This window comes from Oreochromis niloticus, linkage group LG3, assembly GCF_001858045.2.
Source record: "Oreochromis niloticus isolate F11D_XX linkage group LG3, O_niloticus_UMD_NMBU, whole genome shotgun sequence".
Classification (NCBI taxonomy): Eukaryota; Metazoa; Chordata; class Actinopteri; order Cichliformes; family Cichlidae; genus Oreochromis; species Oreochromis niloticus.
Window position 1 is genome coordinate 15,739,654 of NC_031967.2, and position 26,918 is coordinate 15,766,571.

At 43.1% G+C, this 26,918-nt stretch overlaps 2 protein-coding genes across 16 annotated transcripts in view; both read right to left on the reverse strand.

Annotated features, from left to right (window-relative positions):
- LOC100700959 (phospholipid scramblase 2) overlaps positions 1 to 26,629 on the reverse strand; it is a 59,932-nt gene extending 33,303 nt beyond the window's left edge. The window contains exons 1-8 of one of the 7 annotated variants that reach the window (XM_025905714.1): positions 11,811 to 11,941; positions 11,498 to 11,668; positions 11,291 to 11,370; positions 6,381 to 6,655; positions 4,078 to 4,111; positions 3,669 to 3,889; positions 1,937 to 2,098; positions 321 to 557 (exon numbers count right to left, since the gene is read on the reverse strand). In XM_025905714.1, coding sequence (XP_025761499.1) covers positions 369 to 557; positions 1,937 to 2,098; positions 3,669 to 3,889; positions 4,078 to 4,111; positions 6,381 to 6,655; positions 11,291 to 11,303 — 894 coding nt within the window. In that variant the 5' untranslated portion in view covers positions 11,304 to 11,370; positions 11,498 to 11,668; positions 11,811 to 11,941 and the 3' untranslated portion in view covers positions 321 to 368. Of the gene's footprint in view, positions 1 to 320; positions 558 to 1,936; positions 2,099 to 3,668; positions 3,890 to 4,077; positions 4,112 to 6,380; positions 6,656 to 11,290; positions 11,371 to 11,497; positions 11,675 to 11,810; positions 11,942 to 12,206; positions 12,383 to 26,555 lie in introns of those variants that run through there. The other 6 variants (XM_013266470.3, XM_019355683.2, XM_019355687.2 and 3 more) reach the window with 6 other exon arrangements.
- Positions 15,958 to 26,918, reverse strand: part of LOC100701235 (phospholipid scramblase 1) — a 33,853-nt gene continuing 22,892 nt past the window's right edge. Inside the window, exons 1-9 of one of the 9 annotated variants that reach the window (XM_025905711.1) lie at positions 26,556 to 26,639; positions 26,156 to 26,337; positions 25,951 to 25,977; positions 24,264 to 24,559; positions 23,519 to 23,561; positions 23,129 to 23,343; positions 19,866 to 20,027; positions 18,399 to 18,560; positions 15,958 to 18,305 (exon numbers count right to left, since the gene is read on the reverse strand). In XM_025905711.1, the coding sequence (XP_025761496.1) occupies positions 18,246 to 18,305; positions 18,399 to 18,560; positions 19,866 to 20,027; positions 23,129 to 23,343; positions 23,519 to 23,561; positions 24,264 to 24,559; positions 25,951 to 25,963 (951 nt within the window). In that variant the 5' untranslated portion in view covers positions 25,964 to 25,977; positions 26,156 to 26,337; positions 26,556 to 26,639 and the 3' untranslated portion in view covers positions 15,958 to 18,245. The other 8 variants (XM_019355652.1, XM_019355673.1, XM_013266472.2 and 5 more) reach the window with 8 other exon arrangements.

Genomic DNA, 26,918 nt, shown 5'->3' on the forward strand with positions numbered 1-26,918 from the left:
TATTTTTAAGGTTATCTGCTATTAAAAGCCAGGCCAGGCTGATGATTAAGTTTAACAGTGCCTACAATATTGCCACGGTGCTCCAAATACAGAACTTTGTGTTGACAAGATTGTTAGTTAATCATTTACAAATCAATATTGTTTGTATGGACAGCAATTTAAAAAACAAAACAAAAAAAAGTGAATATGTAAAACAGGGGTTCAGCGATTCGGGTGAAAAATTTGGGTGCACCTAACTTTTGTGCTGGTGGTGAAAACACACTGCTGCAATCGTTGGTCTCTCTGATTTTCTCAAAGAACATGAAATCCTGCAGAGCAACTCCAAAAGTATTATTATTTTATTCAGCAATACACCACATATTTCAAAATCAACAATGCCCATCTAGGTCGTGAGGAACGAGGAAGCAGGCGCCCATCAGCACAGCTTTCATCTTCACGTCCAAGTCCAGCGGGAACTGGATACCAAAGTTAGCTGCGTCAGTGAAGGCTTCCTTCAGAAGGCCGCCCCACTGCCTGATGATGCGACCAATGGGTGGGCCACCATCTTTCCCCTTCAGCTGAACAAAAATAAGAATACCAGCGTTCGTCAGCCACAATTGCTTTCTTAAACACTCAAAACTGTTAACATTGCTGCTGATTTGTTTAAATTTGTTTTGCCTTCTTGCTGAGAAATAGGAGCTTAATATGCAGTAGGTTACCAGGAGATAAAACAGCTTTTTTGGTTCTGTATGAAAGGTAACACAATCTTGACATCAGCACCACTAAGGATCATTCACTTGGTGTCAAACTAATGGGAAAAATGAGTTTCCATGAATGCTCTTTAGTGTTGGAAAAGTAACTGGATCAGTGGGAGAAAATACTGACAAACAAGTTCACCAACAAACAAAAAGAAGACAAAATAAAGAAAATCTCAAAGACAACGATTGTGGAAACAGATGACAAAAGTCGAGCTCTGCTGCAATCCTGGCAGATCAGCTGACCTGATCTGCTTTTTAAGCTGCTTTAGCCTGCCTACAATTGCAATTCACCTGCAAGCTGCTTTGCAACCAACCTCCACCAAAGCTCCTGTTTTTATAATTATTAACTGCCCAGTCTATTCTGTATGAAGGTGTTGCTGCTGTTCTCCCCACCTCTGCATTTTTCACATATACACATGGCAGGGTGAAAAAGTAATGACGGAAAAATGTGCATTCCCTCACAAGTTGTTAGGTTGGTTGCTGGAGGTTGATGGTAGTCAGTGTGAAATCGATTGCTAGAGACCCGTCGTTGACCAACCACTTGCATATTCCCTGATCGTGTTTGCTGCAGTGCTAAGGGACAACTTTTACTTTGAAGGTGAGCAGTCTCCATTTCTATTTTACGTCACACGTTTTCAAGTTTTACTATCTCTGGGCTAGTAGTTAGAGAGTGTTTGCCGATGAGTCTTTCATGCAACTGCAACAAACTAAATAATTACAAGAAGATTTTTGGTGCAGCACCCCTCCTGCAACTTAATCACAACCAGTGTCATCCACCAACCTCCAACAACCACTCGACATTTTATCCTTGCAGCCAGTAGTTGTATCATGCCAACTCTCAAGTAATGTGTGCAGTATGTCATGTGGGAAACCAGGAAGTGAGACTAATAGGACGATTTAATTTTTTAAGGGCACAGGCTGGATAGTAGCCTGACTTTGAGGTGTACCCTCATATTTTATGGACAGATAAGAGTTCTATAAACTTTTTCACTAAACTCTACAATAAAGTGAATAGAAAGTGTTTTCCAAAACTATCAACTATTCATTTGACTTAATTAAAATCATCATCAACATCTCTGTGACTGTTACTAATCCTGTTTAGATTACCTGAGTGGATCTGTAACAAATCACTGTTGGCTGATGGATGAAATTTACTTAGAGTTCAGTTTCTCCCACAAACAACGACCCTCTGAGCTCACCTCAAAGTTGAGATCTTCACAGCAGTTGCAGGCAAAGCAGGGCCCCTCCAATCTCATGAGTGTCTCCTTGTTGGCTCCCTGGATGGAAAACGTTGGCAGGGAAAAGTGCCAGTCCTGTTTGATGTACCCTATGGTGGTCCCAGGTGGAGCCTGGACCTCCATCTGTTGGTCACATAGTTAGTTAGACACATAGTAGCTCTGCACAAAATTAGAAAGCTATTTCACAGAGCTTGGTTTGCTCTCTTTCCTGGACACTGACAGCTATAAATAAAACGGGGAGAAAGCAGAACAAAGTGGTAAACACACTGACAATTTAATAATCAAAGTCTGTTGATAATAAAATTTGAATTTGATGTTCTAAACAGGCCGTAGAACAGTGTTTAATGGGTGATCACAAAGCTATTGAATCAAAATCTTTCCCTGATTCTAAATTTGGCCTCAAGACCATCTTCTTGAGCATGCCTGGATGGACTTCGGTTAGTAGCTGTTAATTGTTTGACTGCTCACTGGAAGCCTCCTTTTAACTGCTTACACTGTGCACTCTGTACATTTCACCATAAAACTCAAACTTGCATAAAAAGCAAATACCAGTGTCCTTGTCAAACTGACTCCAATTTCACATGGTAAATGGTAAATGGCCTGTATTTATATAGCGCTTTACTAGTCCCTAAGGACCCCAAAGCACTTTACACATCCAGTCATTCACCCATTCACGCACACATTCACACACTGGTGATGGCAAGCTACATTGTAGCCACAGCCACCCTGGGGCGCACTGACAGAGGCGAGGCTGCCGGACACTGGCGCCACCGGGCCCTCTGACCACCACCAGTAGGCAACGGGTGAAGTATCTTGCCCAAGGACACAACGACCGAGACTGTCCAAGCCGGGGCTCGAACCGGTAACCTTCCGATTACAAGGCGAACTCCCAACTCTTGAGCCACGATCGCCCGCACATCAATGATCACTAATGATACAGGCAGGGTCTGCAGCTCCAATCGACTGTCAATGCAGAGAACATTAATCTGCATGCAGTTGGTTCCGGGACAGAGCACACTGATAACTCAGAGCAGTTTCTTTAGTCACCTGGACCAATCAGCAGTAAATTAGCCCACTTCCCACCCAAAAAACTATTTTAAATCCAGCAGGGTTTAGAGAGGCAGGGGAATAAATCAGACTTGTATAGCAGCTCCACTAAAAACATTCCTGAAGACTAGAAGTAAATCCTGAACAGGAGATGAGCTGTCGTAAGTGTAAGTGTCACAAAATAAACGACAGAGCTCACGTTTCTCTTAAAATCTTCAGATTTTTCCTGTAATTTCTACATTACATTAAAAAAAAAATCATTGCCGCTTATAAAACTGTAATGTCTTTATTTATTTGTCTTTATCTGATCTAACTTTTGTATCTATCTTTATTTAATCAAAAAAGTGATTAGGTATGTCTTATAACATAAACTACGAACCGAGTGCTACAGAAAGTAAAGAGTTTATTCTTCCCTATCAGAGTCTCTTCAGATATTTACTATAGCTAAACATTAACCGGCACATCTAGGTCAAATACAATAATCCAGATATGATGGATAAGTACTCAGATTTCACACCGAAAATGCTTTTGACCGGGAACAATATTAGTCTAGGTGTGGTAAATGAATGCAATATGACTCCATTACCTCTTTCAACACTTGCCAAGTCACTTCTACTCAAACACAGAAACATTAGAGTGGACAGACCTCTTGCAGGTAGCAGGGGCAGCAGCAGGAGGAGCAGCGGAAAGGCCTGATGAGACGGATGACCTCCCTGTCCATGTTGTCTTTGATTGTCATGTCAAAGCTGCGCAGAGAGCCACAACAGTTCCTTTGGCAGCAGTCACTCTTCTCTTTGGCATCGTAGATCTTTTGACCCAGACTGTTTTTTATTTCATACTGTCTGTTTTTCTCAAAACCGGTGAATGCTGGGCGTGGTTGGGTGAAGAGAAGGGAAAACAGTGAGCAATGAAGTAAAGATAAGTAAGGAATTTCAAGGGCAGACATCATTTTTCTTCCATTCGTATTCATCTTGAAAGGCTTTAAACCTCACACACAGCTGCTTTGAGCTGCTGAAGGATTAAATATTCTGTGTTGAACAAGATGCGCGCCTCACCTTCAACTTTCTGATGGATCAGGATCTTGTCAATCTAAAACCAAAGGAGAGAAAGCAAACTGAAAATGAAGCAACTCTGTGGCACATCCTGCAATCTCAAAGTCTCTTCCTTCTAAAAACAATTAAAAGCACGTATCAGGCATTTTCAGTGCAAATGACCTTCCCAAATAAACATTCATTCCTTAATCCATAGAGTATTTCAGCTCCATCAGACTCTGCTGGTTAAACCAAAATACCTTCTTTGTCTTTGTCTGCAAAGCTAATCAAGCACTAATGTGTATAAAATGCAAGTGTGGGAGGTGTTTCCTTTAATATTTGCATAAAGAAATCCTATAGAGGGATTTTTAAGAGAACAATTTTGAATGTGATCTTTAACTGGGTTCAAATGGCCAACGGGACTGACCTCGCGTATTATTTTAAAAAGGAAACTGACTTTGGTGTCACACATTTCCAAATCTTAGATGAGATTAATGATCACCAAATAGTGCAGCAAACTACAAGTATTTCAATAGTGAGCCAATAACAGAACTACAAAACGCTACTTTTACCCACTACAGTCTTAAACATGTGACCTTTTCTCTTACTAAGAGGCCTATGACAGATCGAGGAACTGTATCGGTTCACCCTCAGGTTCATACAAAATCCAAGTAAAATGGGAGGATTAAATGAGCCATCGTCATTGTTGGAAAGTTGAGTTTAGTTCGGCTTTTAATACCATTGTGCCTGAACTTCTCTCCTCCAAACTCTCCCAGCTCAGTGTGTCACCAGCTACCTGACAGCCAGAAAGTAGCAAGTGAGTCTGGGGGAGATCACCTCTGAAACTCGGTCCCTCAGTACTGGTGCCCCACAAGGAGTTGTCCTCTCACCACTATTGTTCTCCCTCTACACCAACGACTGCACCTCCAAGAACTCGGCTGTTAAACTCCTGAAGGTTGCAGATGACACCACCGTCATTGGCCCCATTCAGAATGTTGACAAGTCTGCATACCGGCAGGAAGTTGAGTGGCTGGTACTCGGGTGCAGTCAGCACAATCTGGAGCTGAACACGCCTAAGACTGTAGACATGACAGTGGACTTCAGGAGACATCCCTCAACACTTGCCCTCACCATATCAGACAGCCCGGTATCGACTGTGGAGATCTTCAAGTTCCTGGGTACCACCATCTCCCAGGACCTGAAGTGGGAGACCAACATCTCCTCCATCCTCAAAAAGACCCAGCAGAGGATGTACTTCCTGAGACAACTGGGGAAGTACAGTCTTCCACAGGAGCTGCTGATCCAGTTCTACACTGCAGTCATTGAGTCTGTCCTGTGCTCCTCATCACAATCTGGTATGGTGCAGCCACTAAACAGAACAGGTGCAGACTGCAGCGGATTGTACGAGCAGCAGAAATAATCATCGACACCTCCCTGCCCTCCAGGATCTGTAGCTCTCAAGAACCAGGAAACGGGCAGGGAAAATCATCACAGACCTCTCACACCCTGGACACAGACTTTTTGACGGTATAGAAGCCTGCAGACCAGGACCACCCGACATAGGAACAGTTTCTTTCCTAAACAGTTGAACTGTCACACTACCAGAGTGCAACTGCACCTTATGTACATTCTGTGGTATTTATTCACTTCTATATGCATACACATACATCTATCTATCTATCTATCTATATGTAAATATATATATATATATACACACACATATATATATACATATATATATATATATATATATATATATATATACACACACATACATACATATACATACATATGCATATACATATATATATATGTATATATATATGTGTGTGTGTGTGTGTGTGTGTGTGTGTGTGTGTGTGTGTGTGTCGTTAACATATTGTTGTGATTTACATTGCTGTGCTAGTCACAATCTACCGGAATCAAATTCCTTGTGTTTGCGATATGGCCAATAAACGCGATTCTGATTCTGATTAAAATTCATGACATTTGACAAGACACTGGAACCAATGCCGCAGCACTCACAATCACCTGATTGCAATGACTTTTTATTTTTTATTCTGCCTGTCAGCCTGGATATTGTAATACTAAACATACTATGCAATGACTGATATAACACTAATAGAAAGGAATAACTAGATAGATAAAAGTAAGACATGAACAAGTGGAGCCTACAATGAATCAGAGCTCATCTTGGAAAAGCAAAGTATGTTTGGCACAAGAGTGCATTCAGATCATAATTGTGACTCCAAAAGCTGCTGGACAGGACAGCGTATAAAACAAAACAACAACAAAAACTGCACTGGTTTAACCTTTCTCTGCCCTACCTGTGTGAGGTACTCGAGTCCAGGTGGGACACCAACGGGGACTGCTGGAACTCCAGGAGCTGGTGAAATCCCCCCTGATGGGCCACCGTATTCAGGGCCTGGAACTGGCCCTATGGGTACTGGCTGGTACATGACCGCAGGCTGTTTTGTATAGCCCATGTTGAAGCCCGGTGGAGGACCATGACTGGGGTGTCCATATCCAGGAGAAACTGGACACGGTACTCCACCGGGCTGAGACATGGGATAGGGTGGCTGGTTTGGAGCACCTGGGTAAACTGGAGGGGAAATCTGTTCAGATATACCGACAGTCTGATTTGACTGAATTTGAATATATGAGCTCGGTTGTTGGCATACAAACTATGACAGTCAAACTTGAGAAAGTAGAGCTCAATATTTACCATGGCACAAATAAGAAATACAAGGGGAAAAAGGTATAAGATGTAAGAGATCACAAAAAACTAAAACAATCCGTCAACTCTGAGTATGCATGACAATATAAATATACACACATAAAAACTACGCTACAGATATATATATAAATTCCCCTCTCTATCCTTCAAGCTCGGGTCCTCTATCAGAGGCCTGGGAGCTTGAGGGTCCTGCGAAGTATCTTAGCTGTTCCTAGGACTGTGCTCTTCTGGACAGAGATCTCTGATGTTTTTCCTGGGTTTGCTGGAGCCACTTGCTTAGCTTGGGAATCACCGCACCTAGTGCTCCAGTAACCACTGGGATCACTGTTACCTTCATCCTCCACATCTTCTCCAGCTCTTCTCTGAGCCCTTGGTACTTCTCAAGTTTCTTGTGTTCCTTCTTCCTGATGTTGCCGTCATTCGGAACTGCTACATCGATCACTAAGGCCGTCTTCTTCTGTTTGTCTACCACCACTATCTCCAGTTGGTTGGCCACCACCGTTTTGTCCGTATGTATCTGGAAGTCCCACAGGATCTTAACTCGGTCATTCTCCACCACCATAGCTGGCGTTTCCCATTTTGACCTCGCGACTTCCAGGCCATAGTAGGCACAGATGTTTCTGTATACTATGCCGGTCACTTGGTTATAGCATTCCATGTATGCCCTGCCAGCTAGCATCGTGCACCCTGCTGTTATGTGCTGGATTGTCTCAGGGGCATCTTTACACAGCCTGCACCTGGGTCCTTGCCTGGTGTGATAGACCCCAGCCTCTATGGATCTTGTGCTCAGAGCTTGTTCCTGTGCTGCCATGATTAGTGCCTCCGTGCTGTCTTTCAGTCCAGCTTTGTCCAGCCACCGGTAGGATTTCTGGATATCAGCCACCTCCTCTATCTGCCGGTGTTACATACCGTGCAGGGTACTGTCCCTCCATGATGGTGCCTCCTCTTCCTCGGGTTTCTGCTGCCTGAGGTATTCACTGAGCACGTGGTCGGTTGGGGCCATCTTCCTGATGTATTCACGGATGTTCACTGCCTCATCCTGGACTGTGGTATTGACACTCACCAGTCCCCGGCCTCCTTTCTTCCACTTAGCATACAGCCTCAGGGTGCTGGACTTGGGGTGAAACCCTCCATCCATGGTCAGGAGCTTTCTTGTCTTGATGTCAGTGGCTTCTATCTCCTCCTTTGGCCCACTTATTATCTCAGCAGGGTACCTGATCACGGGCAGGGCGTAGGTGTTGATAGCCCGGATCTTGTTCTTACCGTTCAGCTGACTCCTAAAGACTTGCCTGACCCGCTGCAGGTACTTGGTGGTTGAAGCTTTCCTAGCGGCCTCTTAATGGTTTCCATTTGCCTGTGGGATCCAGAGGTACTTGTAGCTGTCCTCGATGTCTGCAATGTTGCCTTCTGGTAATTCGATCCTTTCAGTTCTGGCTACCTTCCCTCTCTTTGTTATCGTCCGACTACACTTCTCAAGTCAGAACGACATTCCGATGTCATTGTTGTATATCCTGGTGGTGTGGATCAGTGAATAGATGTGTTGTTCACGCTTGGCATACAGCTTGATGTCATCCATGTACAGGAGGTGGCTGACAACTGCTCCATTCCGTAGTCGAGGGGGTTCAGGCCTATGCAGAACAGCAGTGGGGACAAAGCATCTGCTTGGTAGATCCCGCACTTGATGGTGACTTGTGCTATGGGCTTGAAGTTGGCGCCACATCCAACTGAGTTCCTGATGAAGGCTCTTAGGGTCCTGTTGATCTTGTATAGGTCTAGGCATTCCAGGATCCAGCTGTGGAGCATTGAGTCATAGGCCTTCTTGTAATCAATCCAGGCATTGCACAGGTTGGCCAGCCTAGTCTTGCAGTCTCGGGCGACTGCTCGGTCTACCAGTTGCTGGCGTTTTGCGCCTCTGGTATTCTTGGCAATCCCTTTTTGTGCTCCACTCATGTATTGAGCCATATGCCTGTTCATCTTAGCCGCTATTATGCCTGACAGGAGCTTCCATGTGGTATTGAGACAGGTTATTGGTCGGTAGTTGAATGGGACCGGTCCCTTCTGGGGGCCTTCGGTTAGCCATTCTGGGTGTCTCTCGACAACTGTCGTCCTGGCTCCCCCTTGCCGTAGCATGTGTGTTGTACCTCATCAATCTCTAGCTGTGAGAGCAATCCCTTCTTCTGAATGTTGGAACATATATATATATATATGTATATACATATATACACATATATAAGATATATAAAGCCTATAAAGCATGAAGTGCCTGTGTCATCCAGGGAAGGACTGACTCTATTGAAAGTTTTGTTTGGTATGTTTACTGTGTTTTAGTGTGGAGTGTCTTTATTTATATTTTTTGTATTGCATGTTTTGGTTACAGTTTAAAAGGGATAGGCCAAATAAGAAGATGGAGGATAGACTGTTGGAGCCAAAGCCAAGGACCACTGAGCAGATGGGTATGGACAGTGTGCGCAGGTATGAGTGTTTGGCCACAAGAAGAGTGAATAAGGAATGTCCAACCTAGGTTATCATGGGAGGTCAGCTGCAGGGTTGCGGGACGTGGGGTAATGGTTTGCTGCTAGGCAGCAGTGCTTGGGATTAAGCACGAACCCAGGTTAGGCCTGGAAGTATCCCCACAGTAGCAGCTAGGTGCAGTTTAGGACCTAATGGCTTCCGGGTAGCTATGCTATTGGAACGTGAAATGGATTATTTTGTGGCATGGGACAGAAGGGCGCATATCATTATACTTCTGCTCAGGTTTAATAGAACAGAAATTGGGACTCCAATAAGTCTGCAGAATGTCGCTGATACTACCAGAATTATGGGACTGGAAGCTGTGCCGTAGCAGGGACTGCTAACGTTTTAGTGTGGGGGGACGTCATCCAGGGAAGGACTGACTCTATTGGAAGTTTTGTTTTGTATGTTTATTGTGTTTTAGTGTGGAGTGTCTTTATTTATATGTTTTGTATTGCATGTTTTGGTTATATTTTTGTGGCGTGTTTTATTTATGTTGCATGTTTTATTGAATATATTAACTTCCCCTGGAGAGACTCCGCCCACTTCTAATCACAAATCAGATACACCTGGGAAAGCACAGAGGTGGATAAGAGAGCCTGCCAGACTGCTGGGAAAGAGGCTCGAGGAGGCCTGTGAGACAGAGCGGCAGAGATGGCTCAGTGAATGGGGTCAGGCGGCGGCGCCTGCAAGCCCGTAGACGGGCTGGTGTAGGTTGGCGGCGGTGAGTTACAGACAGTGCTGAGTGACACATACACACTGGTGGAGCTTGGCGTCAAGCGGGCAGCAGGATACGACGCCAGATCACGCTTCTGTGGGGAATTAGAGGTGGCGAGAGAGTGCTCTACCTCCGCGGCGAGACGGGCCGGTGCCGATTGGCGTGTTCAAGGAAGCGGCGGGCAGAGTTGAGAGCTCTGCCCACCCGGGGTAAGTCTTCTGACTTATCCCACTCTAACAAACGGCACCCGCTAAAAGAGTAGTGACTGTCGCTGCCCTTTTTTGTTTTGTTTAGCATGCCGGAGCAGAGAATACGGATAGGACGGCGAGGACGCCGCCGGGTTTCCCCCTTCTGCACCGCTTCACTGAATTTTTAATTCTTAGTGACTTTTATACCGTGGCGGTCGCCACTGGACTTTTAATGTTGTGTTTTATTGATTTTTATTGTGTTGTCCCCTGGCCAGGGCTGTTTTAATTCCTTTTATATTTTTAACTGTTTAAATATAATAAATTATATTTTAGAAATACAGTTTTTAATTTAGTGCATTCCCTTGGCTGCTCCACTGCTCTGTCCGTTTTGAGGAAGGTTTCCCTCCTTTTAATAACACTTGTGCTAAAATCACCTTCCCTCCGTTACACCTGTATGGTTTCTCATTTCAGGATTTAAGGCCAGGTTCTTACCTTCCAGTTAGAGAAGACACAGAAGCTGAGAGCAGTGATTGGCGAGTGTCTGGCCCAAAGCAACTGCTCTCTGCTCACCAGAGTGCGAGTGCATGTGTGTGGGCGCTGTGAATCCCCCCCATCACCCCCCTTTTTTAAGTAGGCAGGGAAGAGCTAATTAGCCAATGATTGCTACATGACAGTTAGAACACACCTATACTGGAAAAACTGAAACTATGATACGTTGGAAACCAATTGTCAGTATTCCCATGGTGGAAAAACTGAATATATGATGTGATGTTATAGCCTGGGTCTAAGGACCCAGGGCTCATGTATTTTTTGTATATGTTTATTTTTCCGTATGTTTTGTTTTGGTGGTTTTCTCTCCTTTTTTCCTCCTTCTTCCTGTGTGTGTGGTCCAGCGTTTGGGTCCTCAACTCCACGGTCTGCCATCGTTGACCGTGACAGTGATAACAAGTGAGTTGTTTTTCTTTTGGGGGGGTGGACAGGAATCTCTGCTCACATTTTTAAAACACTCTTACATCTTCATATTTTCTCCCAATGAAGAAAGGAAAACAAAAGTCAGCATAAATATGAAATCTAATCACTTACCAGGAGCAGACATGGTGCAGAGCTTTTCTGGGTGGAGGAAGAAAGATAAGGTCACACTTCCCAATGCAATCCCACGGTTTCTATGGAAAAGTGAAAGGATAAAGGGAAGAAGAAAAGAAAAAAGGGGAGGGGTGGGTGAGATAGAAACCAGCAGGACTGGAGGAGGGTGCACAGAGAGCGACAGTTGCACAAACATGAATGTTTAACCTTAATCGGTTATGCCCTCAAGGCGAGCGACTCGAAGTTGTGTGTAAATGTGCCCTGTCTGGGATCCCGACACAGAGCTTCACGGATAATATTCAGACACAGCTCAGAGGTCCAAAGCAATCCTGACAATGTTGGGTTGAAACTCGTGGCCCTTTTGTCCCCGATGCAGACCTAAATTATGAAAATCAAAAGATTGGGCGTGCCCCGTGTCAGGGCAGGTCTTGCAGCTAATGGAGCCCTTTTTTCCCCATTTATATGTCATTAAAGTAAACTCAGGTGCCCATAAGAGCTCATTAAAAAGAAAAACACCTACAGCTTCTTAAAGCCCGCGAGCATCTCCTGCCTCGTGAGCACTCTTTACGTTGTAGTAAAAGAAAGAATAAGGAAAAAAAGATGTCTGTGAAGGTTCTCAGTCAACCAGGTCATCGTAGTCTAAGGAGCTTGGAAAGAAAAGCGTCTGGACTTCTTTAAGTTTCTTGAAGACGTTTCTCCAACCATCTGAGAAGCTTCTTCAGTTGTAAGAGCAAATCTGGGACTCTCCACCATTTGCTCTTAGAACCCAAGAAGCTTCTCAGATGATAGGAGAAATGTCTTCAAGAAACTTAAAGAAGTCCAGATGCTTTTCTTTCCAAGCTCCTTAGAATAAGAAAAAAACACTCCAGCTAAAATAAGGTGATGAACAGCACACACTCACACAAAAATATCTCACCTCTCTGGCTGTTTCCCTTGAAGTGCCAGTGACAAGAAACGAAACTTAAGTGGGGGGAAAGCAGAGGGTTCCTGCCCACTTCCTCTAACCTGTGCTGTACGCCTCTCATCTGGTCTCCTCCCCCTTTTCAGGATTTTAAAGCTAAGGTATTGGTGGGTCATTGAGCTGTGAACATGAGTGTTTTAGTGCGCTGGGCGGGAAGAGGAGACTGGTGTTACCAGGGACGTTTAAACTTGTTAACGCTGGCTGCAGCTGCGGGAGGAAGACGAGAAGGAGGGGTGCATGCTACCTGCGAAACACTGGGGCAGGAGGCGCCAAAATGCCAAAAATCACAGCTACTTTCTCCAGCTCCTCCTCCTCAGGAAACACAGAAACTACAGTAAATACATACAGAGTATACTGTCAGACTTTTTGATAATACAGCACTGGAGTTAAAGAAGAGTAAGACTAATATTGTGTAAGAGAGTAGCAATATTATGTACAGTATAATAATATGTCTGCTCTAATAATATGTAATATAAGAAACAGCTCCTTGAGGTATGTGTGTGGAATACCATGTCTGTGTTTACCTGTCACAGAGTGAGGTTATTATACAGTTATTATACAGGTTTATAGACAATAGTAGGAATGATTTCCTGAAGCTGTCTTTATGGCACTGAGGTTGAATCAGTTTGAGGGAGAAGGGGCTCTGGCGCATCAGTACTGTGGAGTGGAGCGGGTGTGATGGGTTGTCCATGATGGAGAGCAGTTTGTTTAGTGAACTCCTGTCTCTGACTGAAACGCCTCCAGATTTAGGCCATCTTGTTTACCCTGCTGGCATACCCTGACATACTCATTTTTAAGAACTCACATCGCTAATAAGTTATTGCAGTAACCCATGTTAAGCCTTTGTTAATTACTCGGTTAATAGTAGCTACTAGGCCACATTGATCTCTTCTCATTTGTTTTCTAATTAAATAGCAAAGTAAGCTAAACATGTTTCCCCGTGTTAACACTGCTTTTCTTTGTCTTCAGCTATGACTAGAAGCCTGGAGTCAGTCTTAGGTGGACATCAGCATCGAGCTCATACAGTAGGGGTGTTCAGAGTGGATCAGCACAGCAAACTCCTTCCTCCTGTGATGCCAGCTCACAGTGCGGTGATGCAACAGGATCCTCGTCAGTTGAGCGAGGCTAGTATTGCTGCCCCTCCTCGACCGCCACCTCCCAACCTGAAAGTGCTTAGAAAAGGCCAAAGGACACCACGATTAACCAAGGCCAGGGCAACGTGTTGCCCTAGCAAATGGTTCCCTCCGTTCTAGAACAGACACAACCCCAGCCTCAGCAGGTTGTCGGGGGTGCCAGCCTCGCCAAAATGGCCCAGCGGGCACGCTCTACCCCACAGCTGGATGAGTACTCAGACAGCAGGAGAGAGATCAGGAGCGAATAAGAGAACAGGACAAAGTGCCTCAGAACACAAGAGAGGGTCTCATTGCACACGTAAGTGATGAGATTCCTACTGATCAACATGATTTGTATGCCTTTATAGTGATAGAACTGAAATTATTTAGATCCAAAGTGAAGGTCAGACCTCCTGTTGATGCAAATTTTGTGAAACACCTGTAGGGAAACAAGTGCTCACCTGAAAAATGTCTTATATTATAAAAAAGAAAAACTTTTATAACCAAAAAATCAAAGGTCAACATCACTGTAACATCATATGTTGTGCAAAAACCCTTTTCTGGCTATTACTGAACCATAGACAGTATAAAACATGGGCATAGCTTCCGCTTTGGAAAAAAATGAAGCCAATGTGGAAATTGTCTCAAATCTACATTCTATCTGAAGGCCAACAGATGGCGGTATCTGTGGTTGCAAAACGGGTTCCAGTCATATAGAAGGGTATGGGGACACAGCTTCCTGTGAGCAAACACTTTGCTCCTGAGTTTATGGGCTCAGTAAGTCATAGTAAGTCATTTGAGAGTCATATTGAATAAAAATGGTGCCTTGGTCAAATTCTATTTAAAAACTGAGAATTATCTGTTGTATAAAACCGCATGTTCATTGGCTAATTTTTTCAATCACAGGTTACTCACATTGCCATTAAGCAATGGTTTTGCAACCTGCCTTCCTTTTTAGCAACCAAGATGGTGACAGCATAAACCAACAGATGATGTCACCCTGTTTACATCCATCTTCTGTCCTGTATATGTACTGAACACCATAAAAGACAGAAGAACAAATGTACAGATGTAAACTACAGCTTGTCTGGTTGGTAGTAATTCCAGTATTCCCGCTCACTGTCAGCTGTTTTCATTTCTCTGTTCAGGTTATGGAGGCGGTACATGGCGCGACCATGGAGGAGGTTCATAAAGCACTACAATGAAATGACTGGAACCCAGTGCGAGCTGAACAGCAACTAAAGGTCAGACCATCAAATAAAGAAAAAAAAAAAATCCCACTTGCCTACATCTGTTTTTTTTTTTAAGCTAATGATAAAATATAAGCCATAGGAATCCATTTTATACATGTAAAATATAAATGGCCATCAAGGAAAATCAAAAAAATATATATGCTCTATATAAAAAGGTATTTTTAAAAAAAAAAAAAAAGGTAATAATGGTTACATATACTGAATATACTATTCTTGAAACAGCTTAGAAGAAAGATGACATGATTCATTCATTCATTTGCTTCCGCTTATCCTTTTTTCAGGGTCGCGGGGGGCGCTGGAGCCTATCCCAGCTGTCATAGGGCGGGAGGCGGGGTACACCCTGGACAGGTCGCCAGTCTGTCGCAGGGCTAACACACATGGACAGACAACCATTCACACTCACTCGCACATTTACACCTAGTGGCAATTTGGATTATCCAATTAACCTATCCCCACAAGCTGCATGTCTTTGGACGGTGGGAGGAAGCCGGAGTACCCGGAGGGAACCCACGCAAACATGGGGAGAACATGCAAACTCCACACAGAAAGACCCCGGCCTGATGGTGGAATTGAACTCAGGTGTGCGGCAACAGTGCTAACCACCGTGCCACCTGTGGCTAAGACATGTGGTTTTCAAATAGCACGTCTTTTGCACATAGGTTTTCTGTTTTAATACATTTGTACATATTGTAGCAGAAACTTTGTTGAATAAAACTGATCTCTGGTTGCCTGAACTCAGGATCTCAGCTCTGAGGCTCTTTAGTTCTCTAAGAGAGGCTGTGACCCTTGTCCTACTGCCTGCTAAGATCGACCCTGTGTACACCGACACGCTACAACTGGGTTAAATATTTGCAGAACAATAGCAGGTAAAATATTAGGTGATCATGTATGAAAACAAACTCCAAAGAAATGCCTCAGTGTTCCTGAGGGATGGATGGACATGTGCAGACATGTTCTGAAATACTATACATGAACATCTCACATGCTCCCAGGAGATGGAGCACTAAGATTTGGTATCTAACCCATTGGCACTGCGGTTGTCTTCCACTCATGCTTCTGAACTAGGGCATGGATATAAATAACTTTCTGTTAATAGGCAAATAGTATAGAAAGTTCAGACTGAAGTGAGGATGACATTCAACAGTTAAAAAAAGAAAATTGGCTAAAGCACGATTTGAATGGAGCTCATTTTGAGGCGGAGCACGAGGGACTAGATTTCCCCCACTAAACCAAAGCTCATGTTTTCCAAGTGCAACCAGATGGTCCACATTTAGGCCGACTAGAGTGCCTTCCCCAGATTTTCCCGCAGCATCACTTGGGCAGAAAAACAAGAGACAACTGTGCTTTTAATGAAGGCTTATCATTGCATTTGTTTATTGGAGAAATACATTATTGCTTGTATATGTAAAAATGTCCAATCACAAGAAAAGTGTTACAAAACATTTTTGATTAAAAACACGGGAAACATGTTGCAGCCCCTCCCAGCTGCACATATATGATAGAAAAAGCCTCCAGAGGAACACTAAACTGTGAGTTCCCAACTTAAATCAACTGTACATGCTTTGGTTAGTTATCCTAGAGAGTACTGGCCACTCAACATATACATATATTTATGCATGCACATACATTTGGTTGGTGATGGCAAACAGCTAGCTGGATTTTAAAGCACTTGTGGCAACCAGGTTTCACACTGGAGGTGTTCCCAGAACAAGAGTGATTATTAAACACAGAAGTGCAACATTAACCTCTCATCTATCAAACACTGTAGAGTGAAGCAACCAAATAAGAAAACAAGTCAATTGATTCAGTTAAGATTCCGGTCTCCCTCTCTCTTTCTCTGCACCAGCAGTAATAACTGCACCAACTCTTTCCAGGGACTTAAGAACTACACAGTGTTTCATGCAAGCTTTGCCGGTGGGGTTTTCCAACCATTCTGAGGCCAAATCAATGCTCACTAACCTCAACATCTGCTTTTACATTTTTCCCTCACCTATGTTCAAACACAGTGGTATGTGAAAGAAACTAGATGGTGAGGTGTCACCAGTGTCACAGGCAACCACCAAACTCCATAAAGGGAGCACAGGACCATTTAGAGTAAAGCCTGTTCAACAGCTTTGCATCATGCACCGTGGCTGAAGACATGTTGCTGAATAGAAAGAGTGCACTTTAGTAAAAATGTGTGATTCACAACTTCACACCAATAAAGGCAACACATCCCTAAACAAGTGACAGCGGCTAACTCGTTCAGAATTTTTGTAAAGCAGTCAACTAACTGCAAAATTAGGACAAGGCAGGTACTGTCTGTACGTAGGCACAGTAGAGCTTTGGGCTAAATGCTAAAACCTCAACAGTGGCACATGTTAACAACAGGTTGTTTAGTAGTTAAGATGCTTGCCATTTCAACCATCTAAGTTAGCATGTCTACATGCTATTACGATGTCACTTCCTTATGTGGGCTAAATGCTAACAGCCAGTTTACTGTGGCTAAATGTTTCCCATAAGCTTTAGTTAATGCCAAAAAGACTTAGGGTGATGCACTTCGTGGCTGTAGTTAGCATTTAGCCCAAACTGAGCTTAAAGATAAACTATTTACATGGATGATAAAATAATGTCAAGCAGGTTTAATGATTAGCATATCTGCAATTATGCTTCAGTGTATTTACATGCTAACATTTGCACATGATGCCACCCTGAGCTAAATAACCAGAGCAGGATTCCCGCGGCTAACCTCAAGGTTTTCTATATGGCTTCTGATAAGTTTCAAAAAGATTAAAAGCTGTGCTAGTGGCTCTGTGTAGTGGGACTCTGGCCCACAAGTGGTAACCGCCAAATGCTTATGCTAAGATATTCACAGTGACATTGATATAATGAAGCCAAGGCAGGTTTGAGGCTTACCATGTCAAGCATCACATCTTAGTGTGTTTTGCATGCCAACACTTGCTGATTAACACTAAATACAGCCTACAGTGGAGGCTCAAAGGAATGTAATAGGTTTGGTAGAGCATACACCAAAGTAATAAAGAAAAGCTAACTTCTAAATTAAAAAATATCTGTACACAAAATATGATGATCATCATACCAAAGCAATGGACTGACAGAGCGACTCTGCCACCATTTAACTGGATAAATGAAGGCAAAGCAATGAATACATCTTCTACAAAACAGTATTGCACTTATACTAGATATACTGTGATCTCTTCATAAAGCTCGAGCAAGCACATAAAATTACTAACAATAAAAAACAAACTGATGGTGACAAAAAAAGAAGAAAGAAATGAAACGTGAACACAAGTGCAGCAAAAGCACATTCCAAAGGATGCGTGTCCACACTTGTTTCTAAGTTTAACTTTCTTTGGTAGCGTAAAGTGTTTGCTATGAATACGGTGATGTGCTTAAAAAGAGGTGAAACATCTACAGACTGTACAGAAACACTGAAAACTTCAGTCTTTGACTTTGGAGAGATTCAAAGTTTCAAATCTAATCATGAGTTTATTCGCTCACAATGAGTTGTATGTGTATATAAACAGATTCTGGGACTGGTAACAAATGAACAAAAAAATTGCAAATGTTACATAACAGGAAAACACCTTCATCACAGGCCGTCCCCCCCACGTTTCCTTTTTCCTCTGTTATGAAAACACACTGCTGCAATCCTTGGTCTCTCCGCTTTTCTCAAAGAACATGAAATCCTGCAAAGCAACGTCAAAAGTATTAAATTATTTTGTTCAGCAACACACCACATATTTCAAAATCAACGATGTTCTTCTAGATTGGGGACTTACAATGAGGAAGCAGGCGCCCAGCAGCAAAGCTTTCATCTTCACGTCCAAGTCCAGCGGGAACTGGATGCCAAAATTATCTGTGTCAGTGAAGACTTCCTTCAGAAGGCCGCTCCACTGCTTGCTGATGCGACCAATGGGTGTGTCGCCATCTTTCCCTTTCAGCTGCAACAAAATAACAATACCAGAGTTCGTCACAAGTTGTTAATCCTGTCGCATTCGCATTCTTTAAACACTGGAAACTATTCACCTTGCTGCTGATTTGTTTAAATTTTTCTTGCCTTCTTGCTGAGAAATATGAGCTAAATATGCACTTATCAGGAGATAAAACAGCTTTTTTGGTTCTGTATGAAATGTAACACAATCTGACCACCAGCAGCACTAAGGATCATTCACTTGGTGTCAAAATAATGGGAAAAATTAGAGTCATGGATGCTCTTAAGTGTTAGAGATGTCCGATACCGATATCATAAATTTGGATATCTGCCGATACCGATATAAATCTGATATAGCGTATTTTATAATGAATAAAACTTTTTTTTTGAAATCTTGCTGCATTTTGTATAAGTTGATACTCAAGTTAAAAAAAAAAACAAGCAAAACTAAAGCTATTCTGTTATAGCTGTATGCAAAAAATACACTGCACCCAAAATATTTCATAGTTCAGCAACACTGATCAATCTAATAAACTTAAACCTACTCCATCCTCCCTATTCTGGTATTTTAAAGAGTACTTAGTGGAAATATTAAGCATCCTAACTAATAGGGTTGCCAAGTGCCAAGATTGAAGTAGCAACAGGAGAGGGAGGGGGAGGGGGAGAGAAGAAGCAGTTACTCCATATATCGGTTGTTAAGCTTAACGTGGGACTGCTTTACAAACATTCAGAGATGAACTTACACACTTGCTTTACTTCTCTGGCATACCTTTCTCGGAGATGAAATGCTGGTTTAGAAGCGATGCTCCAAAGGCTCAACCAGACCGTCAACAGGTCTCGCACGCCACAGCCGCTCTATCACGTGACACATACTCCTCCGACGTGCTATGGTCATGAGCTGGGTTACGCTATGTCGCAAATTTTGTGAGGTGCTTTTGTGATATTTAATGGATCGGATTACATTTTTTATTTCCCTCCGATATCCGATCCAGTAATTTAGGTCAGTATCGGACCGATATGATACGTAATATCGGGTGGATAGTAGCCTAACTTCGAGGTATACCTTCATATTTTATGGACAGATAAGAGTCATATCAACCTTTTTGTTAAACTCTACAATAAAGTGAATAGAAAGTGTTTTCCAAAACCATCAAGTATTCCTTTGAGTTCATTAAAATCATCATCAACATCTCTGTGACTGCTACCAATCCTGTTTAGATTATCTGAGTGGATCTGTAACAAATCACTGTTGGCTGATGGATGAAATTTACTTAGAGTTCAGTTTCCCCCACAAACAAAGATCCTCTGAGCTCACCTCAAAGTTGACATCTCCACAGCAGTTGCAGGCAAAGCAGGGCCCCTCCAATCTCATGAGTGTCTCCTTGTTTGCTCCCTGGATGGAAAACTTTGGCAGGTAAAAGTGCCAGTCCTCTTTGACGTACCCTATGGTGGTCCCCGGTGGAGCCTGCACCTCCATCTGTTGGTCACATAGTTAGTTAGACACATAGTGACTCTGCACAAAATTAGAAAATTATTGACAGCTGACAGCTATAAATAAAACGTCACGCAGTGTCACGCTGGACAGCAGGAATGATAAGTGAGGCTGACTGCTTGATTGTTAAACCATGTAAACAAAGGGAATGCATCTCACATAGTTCCTGTCTGGGCAGTAAACAGAGAGCTGCAGTATGATTGGATATCTTCTTGGATTCGTGCCATTGGGAATGTTCTGTAGACAGACCGCTAACGATGTGATTACACAGGGGCAAAGAGAAAAAGGTCTCAGTGGACGGATGGCAAAGGATCAGGGTGTCTAGGAGATAGTTTGGACAGACAAAGGGCCATTCATGGTCTTAACAAATCCCTGCCTGAGCAGAGTGGCACACAAAGGTACTGAAACACCAGTCAGCAGCAGCAACTCGGCAACAGTAACTCAAGACAAAGAGAGGAAAGGCAAAAGTATGAGCCGCTGGCACTGTGAGGCTGTTATGAAAAACGAAGAACTGATAGGTCTGTGAAGATTCTCAGTCATCCAGGTCAACGTAGACTATGGAGCTTGGAAAGAAAAGTGTCTGGACTTCTTTAAGTTGCTTGAAGACGTTTCACCTCTCATCCAAGAAGCTTCTTCAGTTCTAAGGTCAAACGGTGGAGAGTCACAGATTTAAACCCTGTGGGAGTGTCCCCCGAGAGGGACAAAAGGACCCCCTAATGATCATCTACCTAATCACATGAGCCAAGGTGTGCAAACGGGTGTAGGTCACAATCAGCCAAGGTTTCAGGTGAGCTCATCGTGAAACCTAGCCGCACCCTATCATGTGATTTCCTGAGATCAGATGGCCCCGGATGTGAGTGGGTGCACTGTGGTCCTAAACACAACGGATTACCACGCAAAGATCACTACTCTCCTGAGTGACAACAATACCTATGAAGCCTTAAAGAGAGACCCCACAAGCAGCTACAAAAATAAAGTTATAGCTCGCCTTCAGAACCTTGAAAAGGACAAAATCACTGACCGCCCTACATATCATCGCCTATACCCAGGGGATGCCATACCCTGCATTTACGGACTTCCTAAGATCCACAAAGAAGGTGTCCCACTCAGACCCATTGTTAGCAGCATAAACTCAGCCACTTACAACATTTCGAAACACCTTGCTACCATCCTAGCACCACTTGTGGGGAACACCCCACATCACATCAAGAACTCCACCGACAAGGTCCAGAAACTTACCCTGGATCCAGATGAAACCATGGTGTCCTTTGATGTAGTCTCTCTCTTCACCTGCATACCCACCATGGAGGCAGCGGAGACTGTCAGAAAACGACTACAAGAAGACAGCTCCTTGGAAGACAGGCCCAACTTCACCCCCGATCAGATTTGCACACTGTTAGACCTCTGCCTCACCACTACATATTTCAAATACAACGAGGGTTTCTACAGGCAAAAACATGGCTGTGCCATGGGCTCCCCCGTGTCACCTATTGTAGCCAACCTTTACATGGAGGAAGTGGAAAGAAAGGCTCTTGGCTCTTTTAAAGGGAGAGTACCCAGCCACTGGTACAGATATGTAAACGACACCTGGGTCAAAATCAAAACACAAGAAGTGGAATCCTTCACTGCGCACATTAACACCGTGGATAAAAATATCAAGTTCACCAGTGAAGACACAAAGGCCAACGGTTTGCCTTTCCTGGACTGCGCTGTGCACATTGAAGAGAATGGAAACCTCAACATTGAAGTTTACCAGAAGCCCACACACACGGACCAGTACCTCCTCTTTAACTCCCATCACCCTCTGGAACACAAACTTGGAGTAATTAGGACCCTACATCACCGGGCAGAACATGTTCCCTCTAAGCCTGAAGGGAAAAAGAAGGAACACACACATGTAAAGGAAGCTCTTAAAACATGCGGTTATCCTAATTGGGTGTTTATAAAGTCAGCAAAGATGCACAGAAAAGAAGATCAGACACCAGCGAAGGAGGATAACAAAAAGACAAACTCAACAACACTGTCATCCCCTATGTAGCCGGTGTATAAGAGAAACTCAGGAGAGTTCATCTTGTACATTGGAGAGACCAAACAGCCACTTCATAAACACATGGCACAACATAGAAGAGCCACCTCGACGGGACAAGACTCAGCAGTCCATCTGCATCTAAAGGACAAAGGTCACTCTTTCGAGGATGCCAATGTTCACATTATAGACAGAGAAGACAGATGGTTTGAAAGAGGAGTGAAAGAGGCCATTTATGTCCACTGTGAGCGACCATCTTTGAACAGAGGTGGTGGCTTACGACACCAACTGTCTGCCATCTATAATCCAGTTTTGAGATCCCACAAGGTGGTAAACACACTGACAATTTAATAATCAAAGTCTGTTGATAATAAAATTTGAATTTGAGCATTAATCTGCATGCAGTTGGTTCCGGGACAGAGCACACTGATAACTCAGAGCAGTTTCTTTGGTCACCTGGACCAATCAGCAGTAAATTAGCCCACTTCCCACCTCAAAAAAAAAACAGTTTAAAAATCAAGTTTTTAGAGAGGCAAAGAAGTAAATCCTGAACACTTAGACTTATGACAGGAGATGAGCTGTCATAAGTGTAAGTGTCACAAAATAAACTACAGAGCTCGCGTTTCTTTTAAAATCTTCATGTTGTTCCTTTAATTTCTGCATTACATAAAAACAATGTAATTGCCGCTTATAAAACTGTCTTCATTTATTTGTCTTTATCTGATCTAACTTTTGTATCTATCTTTATTTAATCAAAAACTGATAAGGTACATCTTAACATAAACTACGAACCGAGTGCTACAGAAAGTAAAGAGTTTATTCTTCCCTATCAGAGTCTCTTCAGATATTTACTATAGCTAAACATTAACCGGCACATCTAGGTCAAATACAATAATCCAGATATGATGGATGAGTACTCAGATTTCACACCAAAAATGCTTTTGACCAGAAACAATATTGGTCTAGGTGTGGTAAATGAATGCAATATGACTCCATTAACCTCTTTCAACACTTGCCAAGTCACTTCTACTCAAACACAGAAACATTAGAGTGGACAGACCTCTTGCAGCCAGCAGGGGCAGCAGGAGCAGCGGAAAGGCCTGATGAGACGGATGACCTCCCTGTCCATGTTGTCCTTGATTTTCATTTGGAAGCTGCGCATAGAGCCGCAACAGTTCCTGGTGCAGCAGTCATTCTTCTCTTTGGCATTGTAGATCTTTTGACCCAGACTGTTTTTTATTTCATACTCGTTGTTTGTCTCAATACCGATGAATGCTGGGCGTGGTTGGGAGAAGAGGAGGGAAAACGGTGAGCAATGAAGTAAAGATAAGTAAGGAATTTCAAGGACAGACATCATTTTTCGTCTTGTGAGGCTTTAAACCTCACACACAGCTGCTTATGAGCTGATGAAGGATTAAATATTCTGTGTTGAACAAGAAGCGCGCCTCACCTTCCAGGAGTTCGACTTTCTGATGGATCAGGATCTGGTCAATCTAAAACCGAAGGAGAGAAAACTGAAACTGAAAAATGAGGCAGCTCTGTGGCACATCCTGATCTGAAAGTCTCTTCCTTCTAAAAACAATTAAAAGCATGTATCAGGCATTTCCAATTCAAATGACCTTCCCACTTAAACATTCATTCTTTAATCCACCGAGTACTTCAGCTCCATCAGACTCTGCGGGTTAAAGAAAAATACCTTCTTTTTCTTCCTTTGGAAAGCCAATGTAGCATACTAACAGGTATAAAATGCAAGCGTGGGAGGTGTTTCCTTCAATATTTGCAGAACGAAATCCCATAGAGGGATTTTTTTAAGAGAACAATGTTGAATATGATCTTTAACGGGTTTCAAAAGGCCAACAGGACAGACCTCACCTGTTGTTTTAAAAAGGAAACTGACTTTGGTGTCACACATTTCCAAATCCTAAATATGATTAATGATAACCAAAAAGTGATCGAAAGTTGAGTTTTAAATTTGTGACATTTGACAAGACACTGGAACCAACCATAGCAAGCAAAATCACCTGATTGCACTCACTTTTCTTTCTTTTCATTTTTTTTTCATTCTGCCTGTCAGCTTGGATATTGTAATACTAAACATACTATGTAAAGACTGATATAACACTAATAGAAATTAATAACTAGATAGATAAAAGAAAGACAAAAAACTGCACTGGTTTAACTTTTCTCTGCCCTACCTGTGTCAGGTACTCAAGTCCAGGTGGGACACCAACAGGGTCTGCTGGAACTCCAGGAGCTGGGGAGATCCCCCTTGGTGGGCCACCGTATTCAGGGCCTGGAGCTGGCCCTACGGGTCCTGGAGCTGGCCCTACGGGTCCTGGCTGGTACATGACTGCAGGTTGTCCTGAATAGCCCATGTTGAAGCCGGGTGGAGGGGCTTGACTGGGATCTCCATATCCAGGAGGAACTGGATACGGTGCTCCGCCGGGCTGAGACATGGGATAGGGTGGCTGGTTTGGAGCACCTGGGTAAACTTGGGAGGGAGGGGGGGGGGGGCGAATAGACACAATCAAAACCTGTTCAGATATGCCGACAGTCTGATTTGACTGAATTTGAATACACAAGCTGGGTTGTTACTGTACAAACTATGACAGTCAAACTTGAGAAAGTAGAGCTCAATTTTGACCATGAAACAAACAAAAAAATACAAGAAAGAAAAGGCCATGAAATGTAGGCGAGCTTCTGTTTGGTTTCTCGTTTCAGGATTTAAGGCCAGATGTGTTGACTACGGCTGGTCGTCTCCAGGTTCTTACATTCCAGTTAGAGAAGAGACAGAAGCTGAGAGCAGTGATCGCCGAGTGTCTCGCTAGAAGCAGCTGCTCTCTGCTCACAAGATTGTGTGTGCGCTGTGAATCAATACTTTTTTCCTTTTCTTTTTTTTTAATAATAGGCAAGGAAGAGCTAATTAGCCAGTGATTGCGACATGACAGTAAAAGACTTACCTTGTGATGGCTGCATGCAACCACACAATTGAACTACTTGGGTAATATTCATGTTTCCCGTTTTTGTCTTACTTTTACATTCTGCTCTAAAGCTTCTGTGATTATAAGTTACAAATTCAAAATTTTGAGTTTATCTGTAATGCATGACAGCAGTAAGCTATAGTCCAAATGGTGGCATAGACTCTGTTTTGCAGTGTTTATTATTTTTTATACGGGTATATGCTATATTAATTATTTATCTGTTCTTTTTGAGTTACCTGGCTGCCACTCCAGGCCTTCCTGGTTTGGCTGAAAGAGGAGGCAGAGGGTGGAGCTGGTTTAAATGCAGAAGCCAATAAAATGGACTGAACCATCTATTGTGACCATGCAGGGGGGAATGGGGTTCTTCTTGAGTGATGGTTAGATGTTATCTCTGTGGTTTTCACCTTTGTTATATACAATGGTTTATTCATTTGCTATAAAACTGGAGCTGTTTCTCATTTGGGCAGGTCAGTTTGTTAAGTTATGTTTTGTTACGTGGCTTTTGAGTAGAATTGTGTTAAGTTTACCTCTTTTATGGGCCCACTTGGTTCTTATAGTTTGTTTTTGTCATTTTGGATTTTTGTAATCATTTTGTCCTTTTTGGGGTATAATAAAACCAATTTTTTTGAAGATTACACCTGTGCCTGTATGTTCTTGACTTCTTGGTCCCTGATATATCTATACTGGAAAAACTGGAACTATTATATGGCGGATACCAATTGTCAGGAGGAACTATGACTGGAGAAACTGAATATATGATGTGATAACATTGTTTGATTTGGTAGGTTTTTTTGGACAGGAAGTTCTGCTGACATTTTTAAAACACTCTTACGTCTTCATATTTTCTTCCAAAGAAAAAGGAGAACAAAAGTCAGCACAAATGTGAAATCTAGTCACTTACCAGGAGCAGACATAGCGCAGAGCTTTTCTGGGTGGAGGAAGAAAAATAAGGTCACTTCCCGACGCAATCCCACAGTTTCCATAGGAAATTGAAAGGATAAAGGGAAGAAGAAGAGAAAAAAAGGGGAGGGGTGAGTGTAATAGAAACCAGCAGGACTGGAGGAGGGTGCACAGAGAGCAACAATAACACAAACATGAATTTTTACCATCAATCGGTCATGCATTCAAGGCGAGCGACTCGAAGTTGTGTGTAAATGTGCCCTGTCTGGGATCCCGACACCAAGCTTCACAGATAATATTCAGACACAGCCCAGAGGTCCAAAACAATCCTGACAATGTTGGGTTCAAACTCGTGGCCCTTTTGTCCCTGATGCACAGTATCTCAGACCTAAATCATTAAAATAAAAGGAGTGGGTGTGCCCCGTGTCAGCGCAGGACTGGCAGCTAACTGCCACTAAATGTCAACACGGAGCTCTTTTTTCTTTTTTTCCCGTTTAGATGTAATTGAAGTAAACTCAGGTTCCCATAAGAGCTCATTAAAGAGAAAAAACAACACAAGCTAAAACAAGGTGAGGAACAGCACACACTCACACAAAAATATCTCACCTCTCTGGCTGTTTTCCCTGAAGTGCCAGCGACAAAAAATTAAACAAAAGTGGTGGAAAAGCAGAGGTTTGTTGTACCCCTCCCCTCCCTCCACTTCCTTCTAGTCTCCTCCCCCTTTCCGGGATTTTACGTGGGCTAAGGCTTTGGTGTGCTAAGATGAGAGTTTTTTGTGGAGGGGAGGCTGGCATCACCAGGGACGTTTAAACTTTATTACTGGCTGCAGCTGTGGGAGGAAGACGAGAAGGAGGGACGCGATCTGTGAAACACTGGGGCAGCTCCAGAAGCCACCTCCTCCTGTTCCTCCTCCTCAACCTCCCCAGGAATCACAAAGACTACAGTAAATACACACAGATGGTACGACTT